Consider the following 24,148-nt stretch of genomic DNA (forward strand, 5'->3'; position numbering starts at 1 on the left):
GAGGACAATTATTATTATTATTATTATTGCATCACTTTTTGATCTTTGTGTCGACATAATTACATTTATTGTGCAACTCCGTACATTCCTGTATGACCACCGCAAGACTCCAGCTAGTCTACTAGCCGTCTAGTGTACACACTAAACATCTCCTATCATATCCCGAATAATCAACAAAGAGGCCTTCAGAACTGCTTCTAGGTGAAAGGGGCTGCATGTCTATATTAAAGGGGTTGTCAAGAATTAGAAAAAACAGAGCTGATTTCTTTAAAAAAAAAACACAAACACATCTGTCATCAGGTTGTATGTAGTGTTGCAGGTCAGTTACTTTTAAAGTGGATGGAGCCAAATTGTAATACCACACACAACCTGAGGACAGGTTTGGTGCAGTTTTTTTTTGGAAGAAATTAGCTCTCTTTTTCTAGTATTGAAATCTCCTTTTAAAGGGGTACTCTGGTGGAAAACAATTTTTTTTTTATATCAACTGGTTCCAGAACGTTAAATAGATTTGTAAATGACTTCTATTTAAAAATCTTAATCCTTCCAGTACTTATCAGCTGCCTGTATGCTCCAGAGGAAGTTCTTTTCTTCTTGAATTTCTTTTCTGTCTGACCACAGTGCTCTCTGCTGACACCTCTGTCCCTGTCAGGAACTGTCCAGAGCAGGAGAGGTTTGCTATGGGGATTTGTTCCTGCTCTGGACAGTTCTTGACATGAACAGAGGTGTCAGCAAAGAGCACTGGAAATTCAAAAAGAAAAGAACTTCCTGTGGAGCATAAAGCAGCTGATAAGTACTGGAAGGATTAAGATTTTTTAATAGAAGTAATTTACAAATCTATCTTTCTGGCACCAGTTGATTTAAAAATAAAAAAATCCAGTCCAGAGGGAAAAAAAAGTGTTAAAATCAACTTACTCAAGTATTTAAAAATCTTAAGCCTTTCAGTACTTATCAGCTGCTGTATGCTCCAGAGGAAGTTGTATAGTTTTTTCAAGTCTGACCACAGTGCTCTTTGCTGCTACTTCTGTCCATATCAGGAACTGTCCAGAAAAGGAACAAATCTCCATAGCAAACCTATCCTGCTCTAGACAGTCCCTGACATGGACAGAGCTGTCAGCAGAGAGCATTGTGGTCAGACTGAAAAGAGCTACACCACTTCCTGTGTAGGATATAGCAGCTGATAAGTACTGGAAGGATAAAGATTTTTAAATAGACAGAATGTACTAATTTGTATTACTTTTTGACACCAGTTGATTCGAAAACATTTTTTTCCTCCAGAGTACCCCTTAAACGGGAATCTGTCACCCCTTTTATGTTGCATAAAGGGGTACTCCGGTGGAAAACTTTTTTTTTTTCTTAAATGAACTGGTGCCAGAAAGTTACAGATTTGTAAATTACTTCTAGTGAAAGATCTTAATCCTTCCATTACCTTTATGGGCTGAATTTCTCTGATGTCACGACCACAGTGCTCTCTGCTGACCTCTGCTGTCCATTTTTGGGACTGTCCAGAGCAGGAGAAAATCCCCATAGCAAACATATGCTGCTATGGACAGTAGAGGTCAGCAGAGAGCATTGTGGTCGTGACATTAGAGAAATCCAAAAAGAAAAGCATTTCCTCTGTAGTATACAGCCAATAAAAGGTACTGGAAGGATTAAGATTTTTTTAATAGAAGTAATTTACAAATCTGTTTTAACTTTCTGGCACCATTTTGATTTAAAAAAAAAAAAAAAAAAAAAAAAGATTTTCCACGGGAGTACCCCTTTAAACCCCAGGTAGTGTAAAACAGGGGCAGACGGGGATCATGGCACACTATGAATTATTCTGAGGCACTCGACTATTTCAGAGTAAATGTATTTTAAAAATACTGGTTACTAGTCCTAATGGCTGGCCCGGTGGCTGCTCTCTGCCTGCCAGTTTGAGTGACATGTCTCTTCCTAGCAGTTTATAGAAAAAAACATGGCCTCACCTGTGATGTCGCGCCCGGCCGGCGTGTCAGCCATTACGCCCCCTTCCCATAGACTTTCATTGAGAGGGCTGGGCGCAACTTCCCAGGGGCGGGCATGAGGTCACACGGGGGTGGGACGGACCACGGAAGCCCGATCCCCGCGTTTGGATCCCAGTGTTTGGAAGTGTAGCTTACAGGACCTGGTAACTAACAACCCCTTTTACCAAGCGTTATGTTTGGGATTTGGGAAACCTTGCCACAAATGAACAAACCTATAGCCACAATGTTGAATTAAATAGGAAACTTGTCAACAAGATTGCCAAATATACCACTCAACACCTTACATCTTAATGGCACGACTACGCCTCATTGAAGGGACCCCAGAGGCTTCTCCATCTGACAAATCAGAGGAAGGTGGAATGGAGGATCCTGCATCCTGATCCAGAGTAGCTGTGGCCGCAGACATACCGTATTTATCGGCGTATTAAAATTTTAAGGCAAAAAGGCTGCCTGCGTGTTATACGCCGATAAGTCTTCTGGTCACTGATGATTTAAAGCGGCCGCAGCAGCGTCTGTATTAACAGCACGGCCGCGGCCACTTTAAATCAGTGACCAGCGGCGTCTCCTCCCCGCACTGTCACTTGTTTTCTCCCGTGGAATGGATGGTAGTTGCAGTGGTTCTGACTAGGGATCGACCGATATCGTTTTTTTAGGGCCGATACCGATAATCGGTGGAGGTTAGGGCCGATAGCCGATAACTTATACCGATATTCCGGTATAAGTTATCGGCTATTTATCCCCCCTCGACACCGCTGCAGGTCATTGATTTAAAGCGGGCGCTTTAAATCAATGTACTGCAGTGGCTTTTGCGGTGCCATAGGCCGCCGCCGCCACCACCCGCTTCTCTCCCCCTACCTGTCAGGGTGGTCCGGGCCATCCATCCTTCCTGTAGTGTCCAGCGGCATTCCGGGTGGAGGGTGCACCGGTCCGGGCTGTCCTTCTTCTCCGGGGGTCATCTTCTTCACTCCGGGCAGGCTCCGGCCTAGTACGCTGCACAGACGCCGCTATGCAGTGACGCCCGTGCGCAGCGACGCACCTGACGTCACGCCGTAGCGGCGCCTATGCAGCGTACTAGGCCGGAGCCTGCTCGGAGTGGAGAAGAGGTCCCCCGGAGAAGGACAGCCCGTACCGGTGCACCCTCCACCCGAAATTGGGCCGGACACTACAGGAAGGAAGGATGGATGGCCCGGACCACCCCCATTATGGGTAAGTTTATTTATTTATTTTTTTTGACTCGAGGGTGGGGGAGGGGCCTGACCGGTATAGCGGTATGGGCAAAAATCCATACCGGTATACCGCCCAGCACTATGGTGGGGGGTGCGACGCGGTGGGTCGGGGGGGCGGCCGCGGTGCGGCGGGCCGGGGGGGTGGGGTGGGGCGGTGCATTATCGGCTTATCGGCAAGGTAATTGCCGATACCGATAATGCCCAAAATCGTGATTATCGGCCGATAATATCGGCCATACCGATAATCGGTCGATCCCTAGTTCTGACATAAGCGCAAAAAAAACCCCAAAAAAATAAAACACGTCCCTCAAGGAATGTAACAAAGGGTATAGTGAGCATTTACACCCCCACATGTGTCTGACAGATTTTTGGAACAGTGATCAGGGAAAATAATTTTTTTTATTTTTCATATGCACAGCCCACTGTTCCAAAAATCTGTCAAACGCCAGTGGGGTGGAAATGCTCTCTGCACCCTTTATGTTCCTTGAGGGGTGTAGTTTCTTAAATGGTGTGCCATGTGTTTTTTTTCTTTTGCTGTTCTGGCACCATGGGGTTTCCTAAATGTGACATGCCTCCCAAAACCATTTCAGAAAAATTCTCTCTAAAAGCCAAATTTTGCTCCTTCACTTCTGAGCATTGTAGAGCACCCACAGGGCACTTTACGTCCACATATTGGGTATTTCCAAACTCAGAAGAAATGGGGTTTCAAATTTTGGAGGGCATTTTTTACTATTACTCCTTGTGAAAATAAAAAATTTGGGGTAACACCAGCATTTTAGTGAAAAAAATCAAATTTTTCATTTTCACGTCCCAATTTAACGAAAGTCCATCAAGCACCTGTGGGGTGTAAAGGCTCACTGTACCCCTTGTTACATTCCTTGAGGGGTGTGGTTTCCAAAATAGTATGCTATATGGGGGGGTGTTTATGCGGTTCTGGCACCATGGGGGCTTCCTAAATGAGACATGCACCCAAAAACCATTTCAGCAAAATTCACTCTCCAAAAGCTCAATGTCGCTCCTTTCCTTCTGAGCCCTCTACTGCACCCACAGATCACTTTACATCCACATGTGAGGTATTTCCTTATTCGAGAGAAATTGGGTTACAAGTTTTTGGGGCTTCAAAAGGATAGGGGATAACATTTCTGACCACTAGGACTGAGGGGATTGTGGGGGCCCCAGCGGCTGGACCCGCGATCAGACTGGTTATCCCCTATCCTTTGGATAGGGGACAACATGTCTAGTGGCAGAGTACCCCAATAACCTGAAGTAGCTTTAGTCTCCTGATGTCTGCTATATTTTTGCACATTACAATTACAATGCACATTAATTTCAGAACCTCATGTTTTGTGTCAAACTACTATAAATTTGGGTTTAACCATCAGCTGATCCCAATATCTTTGGTCTACCATTAGGGCTTAGTCAGTCGGCTTTACCTCGTATTGTTAGCGTCGTCCCTCGTCCTGTGAACACTAAAGTAGGACCTGAAGATCCTAAAAATGCAATACCACAAATATATATCCCACTGTCCTGAACTCTTGTGTTGTTGATCTTCAGGATGGTGTTGCCATCCTCGCTCTTCACAGTAACCCGATCAGATTGTTTTATTTCTCCATGTTTAGAAGCTAGATATTGGAACCAGTAGATCTTTTTCTCACCGGCACACACACTGTGCGTATATTGGCATGATATGTTGGCAGTAACCTGGTCCAGTAACACTTCCAAAAACTCAGCCTGGTCCACTGACACCGTACAGCTCCTGACTCCTAGAAAACAAACGCAACAGGATATTGAGTGTTTTAGAGTTAGGCCAATCCAACCATTAACCATCATGGGGGAGATTTATTAAAACCTGTCCAGAGAAAAAGTTGCTGAGTTTCCCATAGCAACCAATCAGATTGCTTCTTTCATTTTTCAGAAGCCTTTTCAAAAATGAAAGCAGCGATCTGATTGGTTGCTATGAGCAACTCAGCAACTTTTTCTCTAGACAGGTTTTCATAAATCTCCCCCATATGTCAATAGATTGTTTCCAGTAAAAAGTATGATTCCAATAACCTCTATATGTTAGAGCATTGCTTATTATACAATTTATTCATACAGTTGGATTAGCCAAGATTAGAGATGAGCGAAGTTACAGTAAATTTGATTCGTCACGAACTTCTCGGCTCGGCAGTTGATGACTTTTCCTGCATAAATGTGTTCAGCTTTCAGGTGCTCCGGTGGGCTGGAAAAGGTGGATACAGTCCTAGGAAAGAGTCTCCTAGGACTGTATCCACCTTTTCCAGCCCACGGGAGCACCTGAAAGCTGAACTAATTTATGCAGGAAAAGTCATCAACTGCCGAGCTGAGAAGTTCGTGACGAATCGAATTTACTGTAAGTTCGCTCATCTCTAGCCAAGATCAGTAGTTTACTCTTTCTGATCATTTCCCTGGCCTTTCAGGTATGCATTTTCACCTTGTCATTTTTTTATTCCATTGTTTGCCCTATATATTTTGTAGGGTCCACTTTTCTCTACTTGCAGTGCACAGATAGAACACACATACCCCTAATATTCAGTCCAACAACAGATAGACGGCAGCCTTGGCAGACCTCTAAACAAGTGCATCTACTGGGTTCAAGTTAAAGGGGTTGTCCAGGAGTGCTGTTTTTGCTGAGAAAAAATTAGCATTTTTCTAACTCTGGCCAGCCCTTTTACATTTAAAGCTGCAGGACTCCCAATCGAAATAACAGAAGAATTAGGCAGCTGATTCACTATGTTACTGGCAGGGAGAAACAAAATAATTTCCCGGAGTGCTCCTTTTAAAGGGTACCTTTCATTGATATGTTATAGATTAATGTATGAAGAATAACTTTCCAATTACCGTATTTATCGGTGTATAACACGCACTTTTTAGGCTAAAATTTTTAGCCTAAAGTCTATGTGCGTGTTATACGCCGATACACCCCCAGGAAAGGCAGGGGGAGGGAGGCCGTCACTGCCCGCTTCTCTCCCCCTGCCTTTCCTGGGGTCTAGAGCGCTGCTGTCGGCCCTTCTCACCCCCTGGCTATCGGCGCCGCTGCCCGTTTTGTCCCCCTGACCATCATTGCCGGCGCCGATAGCCAGGGGGAGAGAAGCGGCGCCGACAGCCAGGGGGAGAGAAGGGGCAGCGGCACCCATTGCCGGCGCCGCTGCCCTGTTGCCTCCCCCCATCCCCGGTGGCATAATTACCTGAGTCGGGTCCGCGCTGCTGCAGGCCTCCGGCGTGCGTCCCCGGCGTCGTTGCTATGCGCTGAACGGCGCGGCGCATGACGTCAGTGCGCCGCGCCGTGCATAGCAACGACGCAGGGGACGCACGCCAGGGGGTGAGAAGGGCCGACAGCAGCGCTCTAGACCCCAGGAAAGGCAGGGGGAGAGAAGCGGGCAGCGACGGCCTCCCTCCCCCTGCCTTTCCTGGGGGTGTATCGGGGTATACACGCGCACACACGCACCCTCATTTTACCATGGATATTTGGGTAAAAAACTTTTTTTACCCAAATATCCTTGGTAAAATGAGGGTGCGTGTTATAGGCCGGTGCGTGGTATACCCCGATAAATACGGTACATGTTATTAAAAAATATTCTTCTTTCTATTTAATTTTCCACATGGAGAAAATGACCACTAGGGGTCTCCCTACCAGTCTTGGCCACAAGCCTTTTTTTTTTTTTTTTTTTTTATATATATATATATATATATATATATATATATATATATATATATATAGATTTCAGACTCTTGCTGGAGTCCGAAATCTCAGACTGCAGCCGGGACACAGACAAGCTCAGCGCTGCTCCCTGCCTGTCAATCAGACAGGCATGAGCCAGCACTGTGCTCATAGCACAGCAGGGCATACTCCTGACTCTGCCTTACTGCAGGCCCTCATTCATTTTACTATCTGAGCTCCGATCTTTCTGCACGTGCAGTTGTAAACAGAGAGGAGAAGATTCAGAGCTGCCAGCCATGCTGTGATCACAGCCTCTATGCTTCCTCCCTCACACTAAGAAACACAGGGATAGTGTCAGTGAGTCAGGGACAGATTGGGGGGGGATTAGGGAGAGTTTAGATCAGTGGTCTTCAAACTGTGGCCCTCCAGATGTTGGAAAACTACAATTCCCAGCATGCCCGGACAGCCGTTGGCTGTCCGGGCATGCTGGGAGTTGTAGTTTTGCAACATCTGGAGGGCCACAGTTTTGAAGACCGCTGGTTTAGATCATGATAGGTACTCTTTATCCTTTCAATGGACTATGCCAGCAATCTCCAACCTGTAACACAGGGATTTTCTTCGGTGTTTGGAGCCAAGTGTCACCCACTTCCTTTAAGAACCTGCACAAGGTATATTACAATTTATATTTTACATGTTCCTCTTGGTTAAATAATAATAAAAATATTATTCAGGCTTAAGAAATAGTAGGGAAAAATCTGAAACCAAAGGGGGAAGAGCAGGATTAGACAAATAACAATACCCTTACTACCTGTCTTCCACAAACCTCATTAGAGAGAGTAAATTTAGCATTTGTTCCCATTGTGTGCTCAGATGGCAGTTTATTGCTGCATTTACTACAAAATCACAGCAACATGCTTCTGTTTTTATAATGGAGTCCAAAAATCGTGATTTTACCCCAGCCTTGTAGAAGATTTATCAAGCTCTGTAGTAGCACACGTGCAACTGCGACTTTTTGATTTTTGCTTATTCCAAAGCATGAAATCTGCTCATGTAGTAGTTTTTTTTTTTTGTTACTTTGCAGTGGTCATGTATTTATCAAATGCGATAGTCGCTATTTATGAAGAAAAAAAAGTTGCATCTCCATTTAAAAGTCTCATATGTATTCCAGGTCCAACCTGGCTTACAGAAAGTGCAAACGTCTGCAGAAAAGGACATTAACACCCACTCATAGAAACATAGAATAGAAACATAGAATGTGTCGGCAGATAAGAACCATTTGGCCCATCTAGTCTGCCCAATAATCTGAATCCTATGAATAGTCCCTGGCCTTATCTTATATGAAGGATAGCCTTATGCTTATCCCATGCATGTTTAAACTCCTTCACTGTATTTGCAGCGACCACTTCTGCAGGAAGGCTATTCCATGCATCCACTACTCTCTCAGTAAAGTAATACTTCCTGATATTACTTTTTAACCTTTGCCCCTCTAATTTAAAACTATGTCCTCTTGTGGTAGTTTTGTTCTGCATCATGAAACAAAGCTACTACATTAATGTTAATTATAGAAAACATTTATATAGCTAATAACTTTATTTTAATAACTTTAATTTTGAAAATACGTAATACAGCTTCATGCACATTTTGGGGTGGGTAACGTACTGAGCCTTTTTTTTTGTGGCTTCACTATTTATGTGCCTGTTGGTGCTGCGCTGTTTTCCTGTCTTCCTTCCTGACGTAAACTCCGGCCTCAGCGCAGCGACGCAAAACTCCACCCACCAACGTCATAAAATTAAACAAAAAAAGCTTCCAGAGTACGGATATTCATGGTGCGGCATAGTATGTTTTTAATATTTTTTTAATTTCTGAGGAGGGTGGATGGGTTGTTTTGCGGGATAGTTGGAGTGCAGCTATTTAGTGCCAGTCAGGGGGTCACCCGATGCGGTACGCCCCGCCCCGGGTGTTTGTATGAAAAACCATTGCCATGTCCAGATTTATGGTACAGATACTCTAGATCGGTAGTGTCCCACTATAGCTGTTGTGAAACAACTCCCAGCATGCAGGCATACTAGTTGTTGTAGTTCCACAATAGCTGGTCGCCGGTTGAGTCCACTGCTGGAAACTAAAACAGGATCAAGAGGGGTATGACAGATGTTGCGAGCACTGCTCCCTGCTAAAGCTGCAGCGTTACACTACTGCCTTTGCCGTGCGCAACCACTGATCCTGCAGCTTCTCACTTCTATAATTATCTGTAATCACAAATAGATTTTATAGGATATTTACATGGTACTACTATTAGTGTTACTAGTTTCCTTTTATACAAACACAGGGGGAGATTTATCAAAACCTGTGCAGAGGAAGAGTGGTGCAGTTGCCCATAGCAACCAATCAGATCGCTTCTTTCATTTTCCACAGGCCTCTAAAGAGGCCTGTGGAAAATGAAAGAAGCAATCTGATTGGTTGCTATGGGCAACTGCACCACTCTTCCTCTCTGCACAGGTTTTGATAACTCTCCCCCATAGTCCATACATTGCTGAACTATTATTGCTGCAAACAACCAAATGTACTTTACTACTTTTATCAGTACCCATCCCCCCTTACTACAAGCTCCAACGACTGATTTGTATGTGCCCAGGTTTGTTGGCTGCGGTCATGTTAGAATTGGGTTATGGGTGCATTAATGTCATAGAGCTGTGCTGTATAGAGAATCCTAGCAAGTCCAGCACTTACCACAGTGATAATATAGAAGGATGAACTGAAGAAAAACGCATCCTCCTAAGCCGCTTGTCTCCATTTCTTGTCTGATTTACTTTTGAAAGGGGAACTTACCCTTGATAACAGTCCGTGTCAGAGACCTCATGTAGGGGTTGGGACACTTCCTGCTTACAGTCTTTCCAGTTATTTAGACTAAAACTTTTAATTGGAGCCATTTTATTCAAGAGACTGATTCTGATAATATTTAAATAATAAGGCAAAAAAAAAAAAAAAATCTGCTTCATGATGCAAAGTAAAGCTTGAAGCAGGCTGTACATATGAGAGAGCTGGTTGGCTGACAGCCCCCCCCCCCCCCCAGTAAACATGCAGGCTTGTGTTCTGTATGGGCAACGGAAGGGTAAGACGTAGCAAGACTTATGGCAGATATCGCTACTGAAAACAGAACTATCCATTATGTTTAAATCCAACATGCCCAATCCTTCTATTTTCTGACCTCTGATATCGTGGAGATTGGGGAGGCTCCCGTCTACTTGAGATGGTCAGCTGGGCCTGCCAAAATCAGCGGGATCAGCTGTCCTCTCCTGTTTACAGTCAGCCCAAGGGATCGTAATGTCATAGGTTTGACTGGAGTTTGTCGCTGCTGCTGTGTCCCTAAATCTAGAATCTCCATTTTTAGGAAGAAGGTTATGTAAAGCAGCTCTCTAATGCTATTTTTGGAGTTAGCTTTCCTTCAGTGTGTCAGTCTAAAAAGCCTTAGGACATGACTGGGGATGTAAGTCAGACAACACTCTAGAACAGTGGTCTCCAACCTGCGGACCTCCCAGCATGCCCGGACAGCCGTTGGCTGTCCGGGCATGCTGGGAGTTGTAGTTTTGCAACATCTGGAGGTCCGCAGGTTGGAGACAACTGCTCTAGAAGGAGAATTTACATATCTGTTGACAGCTGTTTTAGAGTCAATGGGGGAGATTTATCAAAACCTGTGCAGAGGAAGAGGGGTGCAGTTGCCCATAGCAACCAATCAGATCGCTTCTTTCATTTTCCACAGGCCTCTTTAGAGGCCTGTGGAAAATGAAAGAAGCGATCTGATTGGTTGCTATGGGCAACTGCACCCCTCTTCCTCTGCACAGGTTTTGATAAATCTCCCCCAATGCCCCTAAGCTGTACAGAGCACTGCTGGCTGGCTGCACAGAGTCCTTTCTTTGTGGATCCAAAGGGATAATGTTTATCCTTACGAAGAGCCTCATGAAGACGTATGAAGAATAATAGTCCATTCATGGCTCCACTGAGAAATCTGGAAAGGAGGATAGGCAAGGCAGCTCTCTGATGCCACCTTTATGACGCTCCCCTAAACTATATCCACTAGATCCTGTCATTTTGTAGTACGCTGTTGGTGCCCATCATGCTCCTTGCTTTTGCCTTACCTTGCTACTGATTTCACCACATGGCAGATTTATTGGCAATAGGCGTCATTTTATAAATTGATTACAAGCTATTGACAACCCAACATGTAGGGAAATCATTTTAAACTCTGGATTGGTTAATGAATGTCGTAAATTCATAAGATGTGTTTGGCCATGTGACATGTCATGAATGATAATACATCAGGCAGCAAGCAGGGGTTCTCTACGCGTCGGCTTATTTGTCTTGTCAAAACTGACCCAATAAAAGAAGAAGCTGTTTTTACCTGCAAACCAGTGCTGGACCGTTGTCTTTCTTTGTGCACACATACGGTCAGAGACGCTGCTGATCAGGCCCGTGCACAGGTGCAGGGAGGAGGAGGTGAGCTGTCGCTCTGATTCATTCTCAACCGGTGGTACGCGTACCCCTAGGGGTACGCCACCGGTTGTGCGGGGGTACGCAATGCGCTGACAAATACAGGCCATGCATTGGCCAGTATTTGTCAGCGCAATGCGGGGAATGGCCGCGGCAGCCCAGTAAAGTATCGCGGTTGCAGCTCCGGCCACGGCTGCTTTACGGGAGCTGCATGGTTGCTGGGGAGACGTGTGGCGTCCCCTAACGTTGCGCAGGGGGGGCATCATCCTTCTGTGTGGCGCCGAACGGGACTCTGGGAGCGGTACACGAACAAGCCGGGCAATGTAAAAAATAAAAAGTGTATGGGAGGGCGGGATTTTAGCCCGGGGGGATGGGTGGGAATAACACAAGGGCATTAAGATGGAGGGGGAGAGAGGGATAATGGCAAAAGGGGTCAGAGGGAGGGGGGGAATTATGACACAGGGGGATTAAGACGGAGGAGGGGGTAATGATTATTCCCCCCTCCCCCACATCTTTAACCATTAACACTACTCCCCTCTCTATCTTAATCACCTTTTTGCCATTATTCCCCCCTCTCTCTGATCCCCTTTTGCCATTATTCACCCCCCCCCCCCCCATCTTTATCCCCTTGTGCCATAATTCCCCCCCTCCCTCCGATTCCCTTTTGCCATATCGGATAATAATGGCACACAGGGATTAAGATGGAGGGGGGAATAATGGCAAATGGGGATTAAGTATCGCATTGGTATAAAGGTAAGCACGCGCCTTTTGTCCGCGGGTACCCCTCATGCTTAAGTTTCGCGCGAGGGGGTACCCCGCAGACATACTTTCAGCCTTATGGGGTACAGTGGCCAAAAAGGTTGAGAACCACTGCATTAAAGCACATTGATAATGCTGAAAATACTAATCCTTACCATTCTGTACACTAATAGGAGGCAAATGGGAGAAGCCATCAGAAATCATGGAAGTGAACGGAACCGTATGGGAAGAACAAGTGAACAGTCTGGCTGCCGTCTTCCAGGAAGCAGGGTTTGTTGTCGAAGCATTTACAAAACTCCCCTATTTATGTGAAGGTGATATGTACAATGACTATTATGTTTTGGACGATGTGGTTTTCGTTCTCCGGCCGGTGTAGGAAGTTGTGTCCTTTTTTTTTCTTTCGCTTGGACCAGAAGAATAGTTTGCCCAAGGCAAATCAATAATCCTCGAGGCCAAAATCTTCTTGTATCTCCTACAGGGCCATGTTTATATGACGGATATATAAGTATATATGTGAGTGTCTGTGTTTGTACATGTACAGAATCTCCAATAGGAATCTTTTTTTAATTGACTCAACTGTGCTACCTTTTTCCAGCAAAAGTGAACATATTTTTTATGTGACAGAACAACCGTCCGCTGCATCAAACAAATGTCGTTACATGTTGTTCAATGTCAGAATTCAATGTCTATTACGAGAAATCAACTCTTGCAATAAAATCTAGAACATGAGATGTCAGAATCTTCCATGTGAGAAATCTGTATGATCTACAAGCCCAAAGCACATGTTTTTTTTTAATCATGTCAATAAAGCGTCCAAAGACTATTGTTTGTGCGATTCCTTTATTTAAATGGTTTGCGATAAACCAGGGTGAAGACACGCAGATGTCCGTGGCTAGTTGGACCAGTATGAGCAGGATTGGTTCAGCTGATCCTTTACATACAGAACTACTGCAGGTAAAGCAACAGTATAGGGCAGTGTTTCCCAAGCGGGGTGCCTCCAGCTGTTGCAAAACTACAACTCCCAGCATGCCCGGACAGCCTTTGGCTGTCCGGGCATGCTAGGAGTTATAGATTTGCAACAGCTGGAGGCACCCTGTTTGTTAAACACTGGTATAGGGTTTTTCTGAGAACTAGAACGGTCCTTAAAGGGAGCCAATCATCAGATTTTACCCTATATAATGCTTGGTAAAGCGTTATATAGGGTAAAATTGTTGTCCTCACCATACCCGGGGGACGCTCCTGCCCCCAGGGATGGTGGAGATATGAAGTTATAAACTAGTCACCGCCGCCGCCCTAAGTAGTCACCTGGGCGGGGAGCTCTTCTCACCTACTCCCGTTCTTCGGCCGGGAGCGACGCCCCCCTCCGCTTGATTGACGGGCCGCGTCATTGTTCCGCTCACTGAACATACGGAGCAGAGCGATGACTCTGCCCGTCAATCAAGCGGAGGGGGCGTCGCTCCCGGCCGAAGAACGGGAGTAGATGAAAAGAGCTCCCCGCCCAGGTGACTACTTACGGCGGCAGCGGTGGTGACTAGTTTATAACTTCATATCTTCACCATCCCTGGGGGCAGGAGCGTCCCCCGGGAATGGTGAAAATAAAGATTTTACCCTATATAACGCTTTGCCAAGCGTTATATAGGGTACAATCTGATGATTGGTTCCCTTTAAATGACTTTTTTCTGCAACAATACATTTTTGTTATATATCTTTCTGCACGTTGAAAACAAATGAACCCACATACTCTCCTCATCTAATCCCCAGTGGCAGCCGCTCTGTCTGTGCCTGATCGCAGGGCAGTTCTCTTTCTCCTGCTTCCGATTGGCGTTTCTTGTGTTTTAGCTGCCCGCTAAATTAAAGGGGTACTCCAGTGGAAACCTTTTTTTTTTTTTCTTTAAATCAACTGGTACCAGAAAGTTAAACAGATTTGTAAATGACTTCTATTAAAAAATCTTTACCCTTCCAGTACTTTTTAGCAGCTGTATGCTACAGAGGAAATTCTTTTCTTTTTTTAATAACATTTTTTTTTTATGCTTGACCTCAGTGCTCTCTGCCCATATCAGGAACTGTCCAGAGCAGGAAATAAATCCCCATAGCAAACCTATGCTGCTCTGGACAGTTCCTGATATGGGCATCAGGTGTCAGCAGAGAGCACTGTGGACAAGACAAAAAAAAGGCGAAAATCTCCATAGCAAACATATGCTGCTCTGGACAGTTCCTAAAATGGTCAGCAGAGGTCAGCAGAGAGCACTGTGGTCCTGACATCAGAGGAAATGCATTTCTTTTTTGGATTTCTCTTTAGTATACAGACCCTAAAAAGTACTGGAAGGATTAAGATTTTTTAATAGAAGTGATTTACAAATCTGTTTAACTTTCTGGCACCAGTTGATAAAAAAAAAAAAGTTTTCCATGGGAGTACCTCTTTAAGAGCATTTCTCCAGTCAAGGATTGGACCAAACTGTATACTTTATCTGTACTCCCACAATGCAATGCTTTCTAAAAATAGAAAACTTGTCTAGCATTGTATCTACCATTGTACGATAAGTGCGTTACACAGCTGTTTGTGCAGATTTACATTTATGCAAATATTTTTCTAACCAATGTTTAAAACTTAAAAGGGTACTCTGAGATCAGTTTAAAAAAAACATAAAAATGTTGCAGAGGCATGCATGATTTACTTCTCGGACCCAGTTCTGAAACCACCAAAAATCCATTAGTTTTGTGGGTCTTAGTTCTGTACTTTTTGTTGTACAGGTTGTATTTCCTGGTTGACCAGTTGCTCAGTACTGCAATTCCCAGAATGCATTGCTTTTCCTCAGCTCTTCAGCACAATCCTCCCACCCTTCCTATTCTCTTTCACAGCACTCCTGTCAGTTCCTTGCCCAGAGCTTTTGCAGAACATCTCATTTTACTGCAGGTGAGGTTGCGGCACCTGCCATTCATTCCCTGCCTGCTCCTCTTCCAGTGACATTGCTCAGCACAAGTTAGCCTGCTGTGACCACAGATCATTCATTCATGTCCCAATAAAGTTATATGCATACAGCGGGGAGAACAAGTATTTGATACACTGCCGATTTTACATGTAGAGGTCTGTAATTTTTATCTTAGGTACTCTTTAACTGTGAGAGACGGAATCTAAAACAAAAATCCAGAGAATCACATTGTATGATTTTTTTTAAAATGAATTAGCATTTTATTGCATGATATAAGTATTTGATACATCAGAAAAGCATAACTTAACACCTTAAGGACCATGGACGTGTATACACGTCCAGGCTGAATGCACGTTCAGCCATTAGGACGTTTATACTCGTCCATGGCTCTAGTGGGTGCTGCCCAGTGCACCCACGAGATCGCAGCAGGGACTCAGCTGTAACACACAGCTGGGACCCTGACGCAATTCCGGGACTGAAGTAAAGTTCAGTCCCGGCATTTTAACCCTTACAGCCGCGGTCGGAAGTGAACGCGAGCTGTAAGTGTTATGACAGAGGGAGGGAGCTCCCTCTGTCACCCCTGCAGCACCCCGCAGCGCGATCGCGGGGTGCTGTGTGTAATCCCCGGCGGGCGGGGACCTGCGTTACTGCCGGGACAGAAGAAAACTTCGGTCCCGGCAGTTTAACCCTTACAGCCGCGGTCGGAAGCGACCGCGAGCTGTAAAGATTTTTGACAGAGGAAGGGGGCTCCCTCGGTCTCTCTCCTGTAGCACCCTGCAACTATCGCAGGGTGCTGCTGCTTACCTGGGCAGCCCGGGGTCTTTACTAGGACCCCAGGTCGACCAGGTTATTGCCTGACAGGTTTCCTGACAGGTTATTGCCTGGGGCACGTCCTAATATGCTGCCTGCCAGTATAAAACTGGCAGACAGCATATAACTGCAATGCTTTGGAATACTAAGTATTCCAAATCATTAAAAAAAAAAGTGTACAAAAAATATAAAATAAATAAAAGAAAAAAAGAAAGTGTAAAGACAATAAATGTAAAAAAATTAAAAAAAAGTGTAAAAAAATAAATAAAAATACATTTATTAAATAAATATAATAAAAATAAAAATGCATAATGTGTAGGATCACGCGGCGCACATCCGCAGCATTTTACATGCTGCGGATGCCCGCCAGCAGTCACGATAATGAGCTCCCTGCTGCGGCTAGGTAGCTTTGTGTGTCAACTCATAGCGGCGGATTTCCCGCCGGCAGTCATGAGCGGACACACTGAGCTACCCAGCCACAGCAGTGATCTCACCCTTGTGACTGCTGGCGGGGCATCTGCGGTGTGAAATAAGCCGCGGATGTGCTCTGTGCCCCTACACTGCGTCCCGTTCATACTGCGATCTGCGTCCCGTTCATACTGCGATTGTGCAGTGTTAGAGGTATCCGACAGCATCACGTCAAAAAGAGTGATGCTGACGTATACTGTAGCAGCTCCATTTATTTCTGAATGAGACGGCTACATTATACATTGGCATCCCTTTTTTGACATTACAACGGACACCTATACTGCAGAAACGCAGTATGAATGGGGACAATAAATACAATGATGTCCTGAAAGCCAAAGGGGGCTCCTCTCCTTCTTGGTCCTACCAGGCGATCAGGCAACCAGATATGGCCTAAGTAGGGGTACTGCTCAGCCCAGGACGAACAGGGTGATAAAATATGGGGCGTATTTCCTCCATTTCAAAGCGACTTACCAAAATGATGTCCCACAAATAAAGAATTTGTGGGAAAAAAGCTAATTTCTAGTTTTTCTACTGACTTTGAAATTATTCTAACCATACAATAAGGGCTCAACATACTCACTTTTGCCCTAGGTGAATACTTTATGTGGTGTAGTTTCGAAAATGGGGTCACATCTGGGGGTGCAGTTTTGTTCTGACAGCTAGAATGCTTTGCAAGTAGAAGTGCGGCCTATAATTTGTATAATGATATCCTGAAAGCCAAATGGGGCTCCTCTCCTTTTGGGTCCCACCATGTGGCCATGCAACCAAATATGGTCTAAGCGAGGGTATTACCGAACACGGGCCGAACAGCGTAATAAAATATGGGGCGCAGTTTCTACTTTTCAGATATTCAGATGCAATGTTCCAAAAATATGTCCCACAAATGATGCAATTGTGAAAAAAAAAAAGAAAATTTAAATTTTGCCACTGATTTTGTATCCATTCCAGCCACACAATAAGGACTCAAAGTACACTTTTGGTCTAGATGAATACTTTAGGGGGTGTAGTTTCCAAAATGGGGTCACTTGAGGGAGTTTTATATGGTTCTGGCAGCTAAAACCCTTTGCAGGCATGAAGTGCGGCCTATATTCCATTCGGCCTAAAATGATGCCCATAAAGCCAAATGGCGCTTCTCTCCTTCTGGGTCCTACCAAGCGGCCAAGGAACCAAATATGGCCTAAGCGGGGGGATTTCCAAACACGGGAGGAGCAGCGTAATAAAATATAGGGTGCCTTTCTTGCAATATCAGAAGCGATGTACAAAAAATATGTCCCACAAATGATGCATTTGTGAAAAAATGCAAATTTTGAATTTTTAACACTGACTTTGTAATAATTCCTGCCAAAAAACTATGGTGTTAAAATACTCACTGTACCCCCTAGCGAATACATTGAGGGGTCTAGTTTTTAAAATGGGGTCATTTAGGGGGTATTCCTATGTTCTACCACCTTCAAATTTCTGCAAACCTTGCATAGCACATAAAAAAAAGATGTACTTTTCAAATTTTCAAAATTTCAAGTTAAATTGTTAGGCTTCTAATTAATTTAAAATGTGAATTAAAAACAAAAAAAATGCTGTCAAAATAAAGTAGACATCTGAAAGTAAAAGTTTCATGAACTATTTGGTCAGTAAGTATAAATATATGCAACCTATTAGTGTTAAAATAGCAAAAAATCTTAATTTTTTTTAAAATTTCATGATTTTTTGCATTGTAAAAAAAAAACTACAAATGATATCGGCTTACTTTTACTATGTACATGAAGGACAACTTGTGACAAAAAAAACAATGTCAGAATTATCGTGATTGGCAAAACGTTACCAGAGTTATTCTCTAATAAAGACAGACATCCCTGATTTGAAAAAACAGGCCTGGTCTTTCAGGGGCGTACAGGTTTACTTGTGTTGGTCCTGAAGGGGTATTCCAGGATTTTTTTTTTTTTTTTACTATGCTACAGGGGCTGTAAAGTTAGTGTAGTTCATAATATAGTGTCTGTACCTGTGTGTGATGGTTTTCTCACAATTCTTCTGTGATTTTCACCCCATATTTATTTTTATCAGCATACAAAATTACTGTTGTCTCAGATTTTTCCCAGGTTGCAATGCGGCCGAGACCTGACTCACTAGTCAGCTGATGACAGGGAGCCTGTCTGCTTCAATGGGTGAAGGGATCGCTTGATGGGAGAGAGATCAATCTGCAACTATTGCAACAGCTGTAGGCACCCTGATTGAAAACCACAGGTCTTTGAATGGATGCACCTCATTTATGTTTCAATGGGTGGGGTGGCTGATGTGTGGGAGGGAGGAAAATGGAATTGTGGGATTTGTAGTCAAAAAGAGAATTCAAACAGGAAACACCAGTTCACAAAAAGCTAGCCACAGTATTATGGTAATCTCACAACATAGCCATTTAGCCCCAAGAAAAGTGCAGATCCTTTCCTGCCAGGTAGATACTGCCTGCCAGGTACCTACTAAAATCACCTTATGGTGGATAACCCCTTTAATATTTAGTACAGAAACTTTTGTTTGCAACTACAGAGATCAAACGTTTCCTGTAGTTCTTTACCAACGGCCGTCACGCCCCCTCCCATAGATTTGCAATGAGGGGGAGGAGCCATGATATCACGATACTCTCTCCCCTGTATTGCCCATCATCAGCCACGGAGCGATCCTCGCTCCGCGCAGCTTAGGAACGGGGATTCTGCAGGAGAGATTGCGGGGGTCCCATCGGCGGGATCCCCACGATCATACATCTTATCCGCTATCCTTTTGGATAGGGGATAAGCTATCTAGGGGCAGAGTAACCCTTTAAATACAGTTTTCTGAAACCAGAATACCCCTTTAACTTGTAAGAAAAACTAGTTCCATTGCCTGGGCTCAAATGCAGGGTCCAAATACAGGAAGTGACACTACATTTGAAATATCAATGGGCAACCTTGTAATGTTTAGTTATGTCTAATCCTGAAGCCCTGACTGCACTTCCAGATAGCTTTTTAGGATACACTGTTGTGTGTACACTTAGCAGTATACAGAGCCGACAAATTCCATTTATGTGCATAAATAGTCAGTTATAAAAGACAAAAGGGAAGTTACATTTTGTACTTCCTTTTTCATAGAAAACCTATAAATTTTATATGATGAAAATGGATATGATGCAATATGCGGTCTTCTGTGCATCTAGCCTTAGATTTAGTTTCATTGTTCATGTCATATCTTAAAGGGGTATTCCAGGATTTCTTTTTCATCAGCCTTTAAGCACATGATGCTAAGTAAGGCTAGGTTACATTTGTCTCGGAGCTCCATTCAGCTTTGTCCCATTTTCATGCATGGAACCTACATCCAGAAGTGCTGTAGTGCAAGTCTTAAAGGGTTACTCCGCTCCCCAGCATCCTGAACATTGAGTTCCTAACTCTGTGCGTGGGCTTCCATGTTCACGCCCACCCCCTCGTGATGTCACGGCCTGCCCCTTCAATGAAAGTCTATGGGAAGGGGGTGTGGCGGCCGTCGCGCCCCCTTCCCATAGACTTGCATTGAGGAGGCGGGATGTGACATCACATGATGGGGCGGGCGTGAACATGGAAGCCCACGCACAGAGTTAGGAACTCAATGTTCAGGATGCTGGGGAGCGGAGTAACCCTTTAATTTTTTTTTGTTTTTTTGTCTCAGACCTTTTCCAGCATTCCATGTGGCCAGAGACGGTATGTTATAAGTCACATGGTCTCCAGTGGGCGTGGCTATGCTGCAGTGGATTGGTGGATGGATAGCATTACTTCAGTATATTCCTTCCACTCTGCTATTCATCCTCCCACTTCAGCATAGCCATAGCTCGGGGAGAACTGCAAACTATAGATAAAGCCTGTACACCAGAAATCTGCTAAAAAGCATCATTTACAAATTAAAGGGGTAGTCCAGTGGTGAAAAACTTATCCCCTATCCTAAGGATAGGGGATAAGTTTGAGATCGCGGGGGTCCGACCGCTGGGGCCCCCTGCGATCTCTCTGTACGGGGGCCAGGCTCTCTGGCCAGATAGTGGGTGTCAACCTCCGCACGAAGCGGCAGCCGACACGCCCCCTCAATACATCTCTATGGCATAGCCGGAGAAGTGCGGAGGTCGACACGCCCCCTTCCCATGGGCTGTCGGTGCTCCGTACAGGAGATCGCAGGGGGCCCCAGCGGTCGGACCACCCGCGATCTCAAACTTATCCCCTATCCTCAGGATAGGGGATAAGTTGTTCACCACTGGACTACCCCTTTAATGTCCAGAAATAGTGCTGCTCCCTCATGTATACACACAGGGATGCTTATCAGGAAAAGTCACCTGAAATGACAGCTACGCCTTAATTCTTTTAATGATGTTTGTCACTTTGGCCGCCGGACATATGAATTGGGGTTTGCTGGATGGAACAGCATGGATCTCAGCACTATTCCATCAAGCCGAAAGGAAAGCTGCCCTGTGATTGGCTGCTCTGGGCAACAAAGACCATTATTTATTTATTTATTTTCTTCTGGATAGTTTTATAATTCTGCCTCAAGGGTCTATTCACACGTACAGTATTCTGCTTAGATTTGATGCGCAGGATTTGAAGCTGTGTTCAGTCATTTAGTTTACATTGAAATCTGCAGCAGAAAATCCTGCATATCAAATCTGCGCAGAATACTGTACGTGTGAATAGACCATAAAGGAGTTTTTCGGGGAGTGGGGGGATATTTATCCCATATTTATAGGATTGGGGATACGTGTCTGATCATGGGGGGTCCAACTGCTTTGATCCCCTGTGATTTCCTTTATGGCGCCTGACTCTCGGGACAACAGGCCCATGATGTCTCCAGCTCCTACCTTCAGAGACGTACAGGAGTGATGGCCCGCTCAGCCAATCACCATCTAAGACGTAGTCTCCTGTGACCTGACCTGTTGCTTGTTCTCAAACTTTGCTCCTATCTGCTGACTTTGTACTTTGCCGCTCTTTACATTTGACCCTTTCTGCCCTTACAGTTGCCTGCTCAGAGTGGCAATACGCTGCTACGAGCAGACACATTGCAATGTGCACGTTGCCGTGCGAATGCGCACTATACTCGCACATCGCGGCAGCTCTCGGCCTAGCTCATAGGGCGCATGCGCGGCGACTCGCACATCGCTTCAGTGTGTCTGCTTGTATATAAGTTAATAGTAAATGTGGCGCAGGCAGACACTTTGTAACTCAATTTTTGGCATAAATTGTGCCACAATCCTGCATTTGTAAATTTAGGCCATAGTATTGTGTTCATTGTTTGGTCAGTATTCATAACTAAATCCAGGATAGAACTGACAGTCTGAAGAACTATAATGGAAAGATTTGGTCCTTTTTCTGTATTTTGGAACTGTCTGCTTCTGGTTTTCACCAAACTCTTAAGTGCTGAAATGTTCCTATTTTACCCATGCACTGCTGTAGATATGTTGATACCTTGTTTTGGTATAAGCAAGAAGCTGTACATGTCACTGTCAGTAGATGGCGCACTATGATCATAAACACAGTGAGATAGAAAATAGACACAAATCTGATTTCTGCTAAGAAATTCACAATGTAAAAATGTGAGAGCGTTGTGCAATAAATGGTGACTTATGACCTATTTTCATTAAAGGAGTACCCCAGTGAAAAACAATTTTTTTTATATCAACTGGTGCCAGAAAGTTAAACAGATTTGTAAATTACTTCTATTAAAAAATCTTAATCCTTCCAGTACTTATTAGCTGCTGTATACTACAGAGGAAGTTGAGTAGTTCTTTTCTGTCTGACCACAGTGCTCTCTGCTGACACTTCTGTCCATGTCAGGAACTGTCCAGAGTAGGAGCAAATCCCCATAGCAAACCTCTCCTGCTCTGGACAGTTCCTGACATGGACAGAGGTGTCAGCAGAGAGCACTGTGGTCCGCTTGCAGTTCCCTGGTACCCCGGAATTTGGGGTGATATGCACAAAACCAAGAGGTGTAACAGGTGAGAGTCCATTTTTTAGACTGTCACCCCTTCTCCTTACTTGCAGGATTACACGAGGCGCTGTCCTCTCTCTCTTTTTTTCTTCTCTTCCTTTAGACAGAAAAGAATAACTCAACTTCCTCTGTAGTATACAGCAGTTGATAAGTACTGGAAGGATTAAGATTTTTAAATAGAAGTCATTTACAAATCTGTATAACTTTCTGGAGCCAGTTGATATGAAAATAATAGTTTTCCACCGGAGTACCCCTTTAAGGCTTGTTCTTGGAGTGGAATTTTCCATTGCATGTTGCAGCCTCCACTAACATTTCAGGGTATGTTTACACGAAGGAATTTTTAAGTGGAATACGATTAATTTCAATGGGATTCTGCGGCACTGTGCACACGGTGGAATTTCCATTGCATATGTTGACAAGTCAATTGTTTCGGCAGAATCCGCTCAGGAATGCATTGCAGTCTATGGAGATGGCGCATTTCTGAGCCGTCCTTGCATCAGTGGAACATGCTATTTCCTGGAATGAATGCCCTTATTTTCCAGACGGACATTCCACAAATTTTCCCCATGTGAACGAGGCCCAATGCTTTTAAATCATTTTAAATATTAATTAAAAGGACCATAAAAGGAGTTACAATAAAGATATATTGGTTTTATGTAAAGGGGGTTTATACTAGAGCCCTGTGGAGGACTGTTTTTTTTAAAATCCCGATCCCGGTAAATTTCTGTCCATTCCCGCCCGCTCTCGAAGGGTGTTTTCTCCTCTCCCGCCGCTCACGCAATATCTTTGTCCAATCCCACCCACTCCTGCTAACATCTGTGCCCAATCCCGCCCGCTCCCGCTAACAATGTACATTGCTATATAAATGGGCATATGTGCAGAGCATTGCACCCTAGTGTATGTAGTACAGAAACTAGGGTGCAATCCATGTGTATAGCAGGGGTGTAGGAGGGCTGAATGGGAGGAACAGGGGTTACAGACGACTGAATGGGGGGGAACAGGGGTGAAAACAGGAGTGACAGAGAGGAGGACAAGTGACAGGGAGGACTGGGGTACCTGAAGCTGAGCTGGGGTTCCAGAGCAGCATCGCCTTCCCGAGATGTGCAAGCGTGGATCCCCTTCCTGGCCAGCACCTCACTCACGGCGCTGCAGGAGGAGGGGAAACACAAGCGTGCAGGCCGGGGCGGGAAATACATTTTTAATTTTGTCGGCGCCAGGCATCTTTCCCTTTTTTGCAGCAGTGTGGGATTTGCGGGACCCGCAGGCATAGCACCTGACGCCCGCTCCCGCCCACAGCAGCCTCCTGACCAGCCACACCCGCACATTTTGGGGTGGGTCCCATGGGATCGTGATTCCAATGCAGGGCTCTAGTTTATACACTGTAGACCTTCATTGGTCTTATGGAGTTTGGATAATATTAAACATGATTTAAGAATAACATGACTTGTGAAAAATGCAGGAAAAAATTACTGTAATGGACAATTTTTTTAATTTTTTTTTACAAAACTGCATCAGAGGAGAAAAAAGAAAGAAAGGGCATTTTTTGGTGCCATTTTTTTTAGGCAAAAAAACAAACAAATGCCAAACAACATTTGTGTCTGTCTGTAGCTTAAAGGAGTAGTCTAGTGCAGACTATTCCAACTCTGTTGTGCCCGGGCTTAAAAAAAAAATGAAAACAAACTTTTACTCACCTTCCTGCGTTCCCCGAAGCGCTGCTACAGCTGATCGGTCCTCTGGTCCGGTCTTCTTCTTTTGTATGGATGGTCACAGGGCGCTCAGGCTATCACCGGCCGCAGTGATGTCCTGCCTAGATAGGTGATAGGCTAA

The 24,148-nt window shown here is 44.6% G+C and overlaps 2 protein-coding genes across 5 annotated transcripts in view; one reads left to right on the forward strand and one right to left on the reverse strand.

Annotated features, from left to right (window-relative positions):
* Nucleotides 1–12,969, forward strand: part of METTL9 (methyltransferase 9, His-X-His N1(pi)-histidine) — a 33,704-nt gene extending 20,735 nt beyond the window's left edge. Inside the window, exon 5 of the mRNA XM_056536575.1 lies at nt 12,326–12,969. Coding sequence (XP_056392550.1) covers nt 12,326–12,528 — 203 coding nt within the window. The 3' untranslated portion in view covers nt 12,529–12,969. The remainder of the gene's footprint in view (nt 1–12,325) is intronic.
* IGSF6 (immunoglobulin superfamily member 6) overlaps nt 1–24,148 on the reverse strand; it is a 48,578-nt gene that overhangs the window by 10,082 nt on the left and 14,348 nt on the right. The window contains exons 1-2 of one of the 4 annotated variants that reach the window (XM_056536581.1): nt 9,735–10,422; nt 4,663–4,992 (exon numbers count right to left, since the gene is read on the reverse strand). In XM_056536581.1, coding sequence (XP_056392556.1) covers nt 4,663–4,992; nt 9,735–9,765 — 361 coding nt within the window. In that variant the 5' untranslated portion in view covers nt 9,766–10,422. Of the gene's footprint in view, nt 1–4,662; nt 5,063–9,635; nt 10,423–24,148 lie in introns of those variants that run through there. The other 3 variants (XM_056536579.1, XM_056536580.1, XM_056536578.1) reach the window with 3 other exon arrangements.

The sequence above is a fragment of the Hyla sarda genome, chromosome 8, assembly GCF_029499605.1.
Source record: "Hyla sarda isolate aHylSar1 chromosome 8, aHylSar1.hap1, whole genome shotgun sequence".
Lineage (NCBI taxonomy): Eukaryota > Metazoa > Chordata > Amphibia > Anura > Hylidae > Hyla > Hyla sarda.